This window comes from Euphorbia lathyris, chromosome 10 (assembly GCF_963576675.1).
Source record: "Euphorbia lathyris chromosome 10, ddEupLath1.1, whole genome shotgun sequence".
In the NCBI taxonomy this organism is placed as follows: domain Eukaryota; kingdom Viridiplantae; phylum Streptophyta; class Magnoliopsida; order Malpighiales; family Euphorbiaceae; genus Euphorbia; species Euphorbia lathyris.
In genome coordinates this window covers 74024259-74034490 of record NC_088919.1, presented here as the reverse complement: position 1 = coordinate 74034490, position 10232 = coordinate 74024259, and the positions used below count along the sequence as shown (strand labels likewise).

General features: G+C 36.8%; 1 protein-coding gene across 1 annotated transcript; it reads right to left on the bottom strand.

Annotated features, from left to right (window-relative positions):
* Window positions 1–6226: 6226 nt before the first annotated feature.
* On the bottom strand, window positions 6227–9990 carry LOC136208547 (uncharacterized). Its single transcript, XM_065999517.1, has 8 exons — window positions 9801–9990; window positions 9612–9728; window positions 7581–7671; window positions 7408–7466; window positions 7188–7265; window positions 7050–7099; window positions 6901–6966; window positions 6227–6761 (listed from the first exon to the last, which is right to left on the bottom strand). The coding sequence occupies exons 1-5, from the start codon at window positions 9828–9830 to the stop codon at window positions 7191–7193; spliced, it is 372 nt and encodes a 123-aa protein (XP_065855589.1). The 5' UTR covers window positions 9831–9990; the 3' UTR covers window positions 6227–6761; window positions 6901–6966; window positions 7050–7099; window positions 7188–7190.
* Window positions 9991–10232: the final 242 nt, after the last annotated feature.

Here is a 10232-nt window from a genome sequence, read left to right as displayed (position 1 = left end):
GTCCAGATATCTGCATATATGAAGCTTGTGAGATCAGCTTTCTGTCGGACAGAAAACATTGTTGCATGCAAGTCTCAACAGTGATATATCAATCCTAAACATATCACTTGACTTGGGGTGGTTTTAAGTTTATTAGTTTATTATAAAGTTTTGTCTCACTTCATGCTTGTATGAACACTTTATAATCACTTTAAAACAAACTTACGGATTTCCTTTTATTAGACTTTATTCAGTGCTTAAAAGGGATTGCCTTTATATAGTTATAAAACATATATCTCATTAAAACAAATGATATAAAGAACACTTCATTTACATTAAGTTTGTATCCTAGAACAATTGTCTATAGGACACTAAACCCCAACATTGTTATTGCTCCAAAGTGACATACATTTCCCAACCTAGATAACAATATCAGGAACAAGGATCAAAATAAAGGAGAAATATTCAAACAAACAGGTAATGACCTGACTACAATAAGTACTTGTCTAATACCTCTCCATGGGAAAGCTTCTCCAGTGCCATTGTATCTTTCTTGCTAGTCAGGTCATTGGCCTCAGTCATGGCTTTGGTGACTACTATAAACGTGGACATTCTAATAGCGATAGAGACAAAATTAATCAAATCGCAATTTTGACAGCTAAATTTAGCAGTTATTTTGAGAGCTCAGATGAAAACCGTCATTTCAGTTGTTACAAATGACTAATGCACAAAACATTGTGAAGGGGACAAAGAAAGATGAAGGGACCAACCCATAAGCCTTTTTATACATACCATAATTGAGGACATCTATTATACAAGGGCCTTCGAGGACCAACATATTTTCACCATGAACAAAACAAGTTATTCAACAATTTTGCATCGGGTACTAATTTCCACAAGGCTAACAGCTGGTAAAAGCTTAGAGTTCTATAGGCCATATATATACTTTTCATTATGACCAAATTCCCTTTGTTTACTCTATAAACAGTTTTGAAGCATACAAAGTTGGTACAGACACTATCCAAGTTTAGAAAAAAAAACATAACTTAGTGAAATCAGTTAAAAATCATTAATCAACAAGACTATAGATAGAAACAGATTTATGTACTGAGAATAATAGATTTTCAGATAGTTGATGAAAAAACATACCTCATCATGCAATTGTCTTAATGATTTGATATTTTTAAATGCTTTGTCCTTCTTCTAGATCACAGCTGAAAGCTTAAACTGTAAGGTCTTCATTTCATTATGAAAAACCTTCACTTTATCCCTAAGTTGATTAATTCTTCCCCAAACTGACTGCTGCTCCTTTTCTTACCCCATCCAAATCAGAATCCATAAGATACAATAATATAACTAAATTAGCAAGTTACCGGGCAATTCTGACTATAACATAAATTAATCACAAAAACTAATACCAAGAAGCTAGAAAAACTACAAAAATTTAGCATAAGAGAGCCAAAATTTCAGATTTCTTACTTTGACATGGTTTTGTATAGCTTCTTTCTGGTCCATTGAATCCTGGATCTTTTCGCTCATAGCAGCATTAGCAATTACTTTGTCCCATGTCCCCTCAAGCTGTTTTATTTCTCTGATGATTTGCTTCTCTGCAGTCAATGGGATGCTGTTGTGATGTATACCATATTTCAAACTATAGATCGCATTTATCTGAAACAAAGCAAAGAGTTCCAAAAAATGCAAAAAATTTTACTACAACAACAACAAAGCCTTAGTCCCGAAATGATTCGGGGTCGGCTAACATGAACCATCATATAAAACCGTGAAAATCAAGTCGTGTCAGCGACACAGATTCGCTCCCTCCACTCCGTCCTATCCACTACCATATTTTCCTCAATTCCCAATAAACTCATATCACTCTCGATCACCCTCCTCCAAGTTTGCTTAGGTCTTCCCCTACCCCTCACCACTACATCCCTTTGCCACTCTTCGGTTCTCCTAACCGGCGCATCAAGCGCTCTACGTCTCACATGGCCAAACCACCTTAGTCGGGTTTCTCTCATTTTATTCTCAATAGATGTGACCCCTACTTTTGTCCTAATTATTTCATTACGCACCCGGTCCTTTCTCGTGTGACCACACATCCATCTCAACATACGCATCTCCGCCACCGACATCTTATGGATGTGGCAGTGTTTCACTGCCCAACACTCCGTACCATATAACAATGCTGGTCTAATTGCCGTCCGGTAGAATTTTCCCTTCAATCTATTAGGCATGCCGGGATCACAAAGGAAACCCGTAGCACTCTTCCACTTCGACCAACCAGCTTTAATCCTATGGGCAACATCTCCATCTACTTCTCCATCCGTTTGGATAATAGATCCTAAATACCGGAAGCAATCCGAGGCCTGAACAACTCTCCCATCTAGGGTGATTGTCCCTGCCTCCCTACTCCTACGGCCGCTAAACTTACACTCCAAATATTCTGTCTTACTTCGACTCAACTTAAAGCCTCTAGATTCTAGAGTTTGCCTCCATAGTTCCAACTTCATCTCCACTCCTTCTTTCGTCTCATCAACCAACACAATATCATCTGCAAACAGCATGCACCATGGTATACCATCTTGAAGTGAACTTGTTAGTTCATCCATAACGATGGCAAAAAGAAATGGGCTTAGTGCGGAACCTTGATGCACTCCAATCGTAATAGGAAACTCTTCAGTTTTCCCAACACTAGTACGTACACTCGTGCATACTCCCTCATACATGTCCTTTATGATGTCAATATATTTCCGCGAAATGCCTTTCCTTATCAAGGCCCACCAAAGTACTTCCCTTGGTACCTTATCATATGCTTTCTCCAAGTCAATGAAAACCATATGCAAGTCTTTCTTCTTATTTCGATAGTGCTCCATTAATTCTCTCATTAGATGGATGGCTTCCATAGTTGATCTTCCCGGCATAAAGCCAAACTGGTTTTCCGAGATCTTCACCGTCCTCCTTAGCCTTTGTTCAATCACTCGCTCCCAAAGTTTCATAGTGTGACTCATTAATTTGATTCCCCGATAGTTGGCACAATCTTGGACATCGCCTTTGTTCTTATACAAAGGGATTAAGGTACTTTTCCTCCATTCTGATGGCATCTTATTGTTTCTCCAAATTTTGTTGAAGAACGTCGTCAACCATTCGATTCCTCTTTCTCCCAAACATCTCCAAATCTCAATAGGGATGCCATCAGGTCCTACTGCTTTCTTCAACTTCATCTTACTTAATGCCATTTTGACTTCACCGTTTTGAATTCTCCGCAGGCATTCATGATTTATCATATCGTGATGGATACTTATATCTCCAACATCTTGTTGGCGATCTCCATTAAATAAGTCATCAAAATAGGACCTCCATCGTTCCTTGATATCCTTATCTCCAACTAGGACTTTCTGGTCCACATCCTTCACACATTTAACTTTTCCGAGATCTCGCGTCTTCCTATCTCTCATCCGAGCAATTCTATATATGTCTCTTTCCCCTTCTTTCGTATCCAATCTTGTATACAGATCCCGATTCACCTTTGCTCTAGCATCTCGTATGACCTTCTTTACTTCCCTTTTAGCCTCTTTGTATTTTTCGTAGTTCTCGTCACTCCTACATTTCCCCAATAGTTTATAGGATTCTCTCTTACTCTTTACTGCTTGTCGTACTTCTTCTGTCCACCAAGATGTGTCCTTACCCGGTGGCATGCTACCTTTAGATTCCCCTAGAACTTCCTTCGCTACTTCCCTTATACTATGCTCCATCTTATTCCATATCGAATCTATATCTGAATCCATATTGCAAGTCCAAATATCTTTTTTGGTCATCTCATCCACAAATTTTTGTTGATTCTCCCCTTGCAATTTCCACCACTTAATCTTAGTCTCTACTTGAGGTGTTTGTTTTCTTATACATTTCCTACTTCGAAAATCTAGCACCACTACTCTATGTTGGGTTGTCGTACTCTCACCAGGGATCACCTTACAATCAATATAACTCTTTCTCCAAGCACTCCTTACTAAGAAGAAGTCAATTTGGCTCGCATTACCGCCACTCCGATAAGTCACTAAGTGGGATGTTCTCTTCATAAACCATGTGTTCATGATACTCAAGTCATAGGCTGATGCGAATTCCAAAATATCATTTCCTGCTTCATTCTTATCTCCAAAACCATACCCTCCATGAACACTCTCAAACCCATCTCGCCTAGAACCCACGTGTCCATTGAGATCACCCCCTAGTACCATTTTTTCATCCCTAGGAACCTGTTGCACCACTTCCTCTAAGTCATCCCAAAAAGCTTGTCTTATAGACACATCTAATCCTATTTGTGGCGCATATGCACTAATGACATTCACAACCTCATCCCCTATCACTAGCTTAACACTCATAATTCTATCGCTCTTCCTAGACACCGCTACTACCTCATCAATATACTCCCTATCAATAAGAATACCTACTCCATTTCTACCCTTATCCTTTCCTGAGTACCAAAGCTTATAACCCCAAGGAGCTATCTCTCTAGCCTTGGCTCCAACCCACTTGGTTTCTTGTAGGCATAATATATTTATTCTCCTCCTCTTCATAACATCTACAATTTCAGCTAATCTTCCTGTCAAAGAACCTATGTTCCATGTCCCAAAGCGTAACCTACTACCCTTACCCCTACCCCTACCATTACCGTGGACTAGCTTATTTACCCGCAACCCTTGCATATTTGACACCACCCCCGGGTCCTGGGGTGGCGTGCCGCTTCGGGGCGACGACCTAGCAACCCTTGCACATTTATCACTACACCCGGGTCTAAGAAGTGCAGCGCGTCGCTGAGTAGGGAACGCCCCAACGGTATTTATATTATGGTTCATGTCATAAGATGTGGCTAAGTTTTACGCTGGCCGCCACAAACCTACCGCAACCCTCCTCCTTTGTCCGGGCTTGGGACCGGCTGTAAAGGCCACCAAGTGACCCTCACAGGCGGAGTTCATAAAATTTTACTACGACTGAAAGAAATAACAGAGGTCCAACACCATTTTGAATGCTAATATAATGTGTATAAAAAGTTAATAATAAACAGAATTAGCTAAAGGTGTGCTACAAGGTCCTTGAACTTTTGAAAACCTTATCAAAAGGATGAACTGTTATTGCTCTAAGAATTCAACTCTTGAAATGCAAGTAAAAAAATAGGGATTTTGGTCTGAAATTAAGGGAAGGTGACACCTTGCATTCCTTTTGACGAGACATGCCTAATCCATCAATTAAGGGACATGGTAGATAAAATAAGAGAAAAAAATTCATAAACTTGCATGCTAAAGCAATAATATGACCTCCAGAGCAGTAAAACCTATCCACCTGTTTGATAGTTGGGTGTGCAGTCCGCAGGTTTGAAAGTATGAAAAAGAGTCCTCAATGCCATTATGACTAGCAGGTATATACGCTAATATGTACATTTCCAATGTGCAGGCATGGCAATTATGGAACAAAGGAAAAGAAACAGAACTGGTCGATCAATTGCAGGAAACAAGTTCAATTGAAGAAATTGTTAGGTGCATAGACATCAGACTACTTTGCGTGCTAGCAAATCCGGAAGACAAACTGAGTATGTCAATGGTACTCGTTTTGTTGGGTACCGAAACATTGGCTCTTACTGAGCCAAAACCACCAGTCTTTTCGGTTTGCAAAATAAGACCAGTTGACGGTCATTCAACAAGTGATCCTATTATGTATATCCATGGCAAACACCAGATTTGTTGAATATTATCAATTATTTCATATGTTTTAGAATTTGTCATAAAAAGGTCAAAATCAGACATCTAAATATGGCTTGTCAAATAGCTGAAGCAACTCATATCGAAATCAAAAAGGTTCCATTGATTTCTTTCATTTTGATAAGGAAAATGGCAACCAAGATAAAATCCAAATAGGTTTTGCAGGAAAAGAGAAAACCTCTGTTGAAACAGAAGAGGAGAAGCTTGAAAGAAGTGATCCAGATGATGAAAAAGAAGAGGATTCCTCAGAGGAAACTAGAGGATGACACTGGATACCAGTTCTAGATACAGGACTGGATACTAGTTCTGGAAACAGAACTGGATACCAGTTCTATTTCCAGTTCTGTTTCCAGAATTGGTATACCAATTCTAGAAACGGAACTAGGAACTAGTTTCCAGGACTGGGATACCAACTGGAAATACAACTGGTATCCAGTTCTTTTTCCAGAACTGGTATACCAATTCTGGAAACAGAACTGGAGAATTGTTATACCAGTTGTATCAACATGTTGAAACAACTTTACCTTGTGCTATATCAGTTCTGATAACCTTTTACTTTGCATGAAACATGTTGAACAATATTACTACTGATTGTATCATCTATTCCGATCTTGTACTTATTAACTAATACATATTTAATTTGATGCTCTAAATGTTCACTTTTTTTCAATTTTTCATGTTCTTTCCTGCAAAATTGTCTTTCCGTTCCTATCAATCTACATACTGAATTGAAATGCTAATCTGCATCACTATATTTTAGTAGCGATGACAATTATGTACACCAACCATACAGTTACATTGCTCATGCCAGTTAGGCCGATCTCATGCAAGCGATCAACCAGCTTGCAATCATCTTTAGGAGCACAATGCAGGGTACATAATTCTAATACACTGGCTTCCACATATTTATCTCAGAGCTCAGCTTTAGTTACATGTACAATAAAATTTTAATACAAACCTCTCGCAGATGGAAAGACATCTCAACTTCCACAGTAACATCGCCTAGGAAGGCCAATTGTGCATAACCTAGTTAATGAATTGTTTGTGAGTAAAAGAAGATTAAGCAAAAAATACAGAATCCACACACAAAGCAGAGTAGTTTGAGTAATGAGACCACAACTTTGCTTTTAAAGGTGATTTTGATAAAAAAAAAAAAAACCATTACCAATTATGAAACTGTGACTTGTGCATTACATGCTTTCTATTGGCATTTGCTCCAACGTTATTGACTCTGCAAAGATTAGGGACAGAAGATCATATATTTAGAACTTTTTCATGTCTTTCTAAAACAAGAAATATAGTAACTATACTTACCTGATTAAAAGTATGAATATCAACATTTGCTTTTGAGTCTTCTCAATAATCTAAGAAGATAAAACTTAATTAGTTTATCAGTACTGTGAATCGGGAAAAAAATAACAAAAACTCATGTAAATTATCAATTTCAGGCACCTTTTACGTGTCATCATGAGTATTGAATGAGTTCATCAAGAGCAGTGGAACATTGCACCCATACTTCGAATTAATATTCTACATCAATCCTAAAGTCAGTCACATACACAGATAGAACATCCCAAAAGAATATAAAAGAACACATAAAATTATACTATGTATAACTAGTAGAGAGAAAGAAGTAATAACCTCAATCTGGATGAGCGCTCAAAAAAAAAACCTCAATCTGGATGACAATAAGGTCAAAAAATGTATCCATTACGAACTTCAATAACAGACCTGCAATAAGCAAGAAAGAAACCCATCAAATTAACCCCTATGTCCATTGATGCACTCACGCTGATAGTTTATTATATAAAAAAGAATCATGAAACAAGTATTTGAATGATATACTTAGGTCCAGTGCAACACATAGTTGTTCCCAGTCCTCCAATAAGCTGCAAAACAACGAGTTTATCGAGAAGTTTCTTAGTTTCTTCTGGATCTGCAACAACCAGATCGACCATTTGAGCATACTTTTGAAAATACAAAGGAAAGGAAGCGATGGAAGAGGGGCCAAGGTATCATAAGGAACAACTACTTCATCAGATGGTGTTTGAATATTGCTCTATTCAACCCGTTGAGCTTCCGCACTTTCATGCCACAATTTGACAGCAAAAGGAGCACATAATCAGTAAATTGCAAATCTAAAATGTCAAATCAGATATCAATATCATACAATAATATAATCTTTGAGTTATAAATGAATTAACAAGGCAGAAAAAACAATTAAGAATGGAAAAAACTCAATCAAATATTAGGCTTAAGTTCCATCTGGGTTATGTTTGTCAGTTTGCTTCAATGGTAATTTCTACCAATTGGTCTGAGTTCATGTGACAGTGGTAAATTCTATCACTATATTAAACACTTCTCAACCTGCTGGAATTCAGTTGGATCTTTCTAATTATTTTATTTATTTTCTAACGAATTTTCATTCCCACACAGACTCTTTTGCATTTCATAAATTGAAATGAAACCATTAACATACAACAACATATATCTACTTTTAACAACTTTTACGAGTATCAGGTGATAATCGCAACCAAAACAATGAACAAGCTTTAATTTGACAATTAAATTATTAAAAGTGCAACATAAGGAACTAGAAAGCAAATAACAAGAAACATGAACTCATTCTCTAATAAATCTTATGTTTAGACATAAATTGAAGACATTTTATCTAATTGTGTTAAAGTTTAAAACAAAACCAGTAAATATTGAAGGGCAGGATCAGATATTTGGTGGAGAAATTGAACAGAGTAAGTACAGAAACCTTAACTAGGATGTGTGAAAACTACAATGCTTTAAGAAGCCAATTGGTGGATTATATGAATAAGAAGTACAGAGGAGTAATACTACTAACAATAGTATTAATGATAACACATTAGCAATGAATGGTTAATTCTGAAAGCAGCTCAATTGATGAAGAATCTTGTAAAAGCCTACGAGAAGTTATCAAAACCAGATTTTAAGAGTTTATGTCAAGTCTGAACCATCTGATACAAGCCTAGTAAGTCCTTTAAAAACATGAATTGTTAACATTTTTTCTCATTACTCATAATTAACTGAATTCTAATTGATTTTCAAATTATCAAGGATGGATATCAATGGAGGAAAATATAGTCAAAAGGTCACAAGAGATAATCCTTCACCAAGAGCTTATTTCAAGCGCTCATTTTCTCCTACCTGCCCTGTTAAAAAGAAGGTAATTTCAAATGCAAATGGACACAAGGCCATACATAAAATAACTCTTTTGTGATAAATCTAAATGGGATTATTAGTTTCTAAAGTATAGTTCTTTTGTTCTACAATCTTCAAATGCAAAGAAGCATTGAAGACCAACAAGTGTTAGTTGCAACATGTGAAGGTGAACATAATCACCCACATTCAGTACCTTGCTCAGCTTCACTTCATCAGCCCCAACAATTACTCTTGATTTCATAAAACCAAGAACAGAAACACCTCAACTAAGGAAGTTCTTAGTGGAACAGAAGGCTTCTTCCTTGACAAAAGATACCAATTTCACATTTAAGACCATATTAAATAGCTTTAGGTAAACTAAGCTGGTAAGTTTACCTAACATTTAACCTGTCTAAACCTAAACCGAATACTAAGGATGTTTAAAAGATTAGTTAATAATGCTACTACATCTTATAGAGATTATGCAAAAATAGATAAAATTAGTTTGCCCATCCTCAAAGACGAAAAACTTCACATTTAGCAAACAAATCTCCAATTATCACAAGTTGTCAAAGTGAGAAACATGCCAAAAGGATCATTCGGTGTTACAATTTTATAGGTCTTTTCATTATATTTGAACTCTAACTCAATGTTGAAATGTTGGTTCTCCAATTTATATATAACCTGAAAGAAGCAAAAACTTACCAGTAATTTGACACAAAGTTGGGAACTGCAAGAATTTTGAGGATGCAACTGAGAATCTAGCTGAAAGGGGGAGCGGAAGAAAAGTGAGAGAGAGAATGCAAGTGTTTGAAAACGTACCTGTAGAAAACCCAAAGGAAGTGAGAATCAAGGGATTGGGATGGAACGCACAGTAAGGGTTTAGGTTTTTACAAAGAAAAATTGAGGAAAGAATGAGATCATCCAGCTCGATTGAATAAGTTGGGTCTGCCTGCAGAAGGTTTTTTGCTCGATTCGTTTTGGTGTAAATAAAATATGGTCTGAAATTCAAGTGAGCAAGGTTTGGGTAGGGGGAAAACGAAAAGAACAGAGCGAGGGAAACGAAAAGTGAGGGGGGGGGGGGGGGGGGGGGAATTTAGGGCACTAAAAGCAAAAGTGATCAATAAGGGGTTAATGTGTTATTATTATAATTAATTAGTGTTCAGTTTTTTCCATTCCATTACAATTTGTAAAGGGTTTTAATTTAGGTATTAAAATAGAAAATAAAGGGGTTTTAAATTAGACTAAATTAATAAGGGGAATTTTTGGTAAAATTTATTCAAAAAATGTTTTGCTTTTTAATTAAATAGTATTAGAATTTAGGCT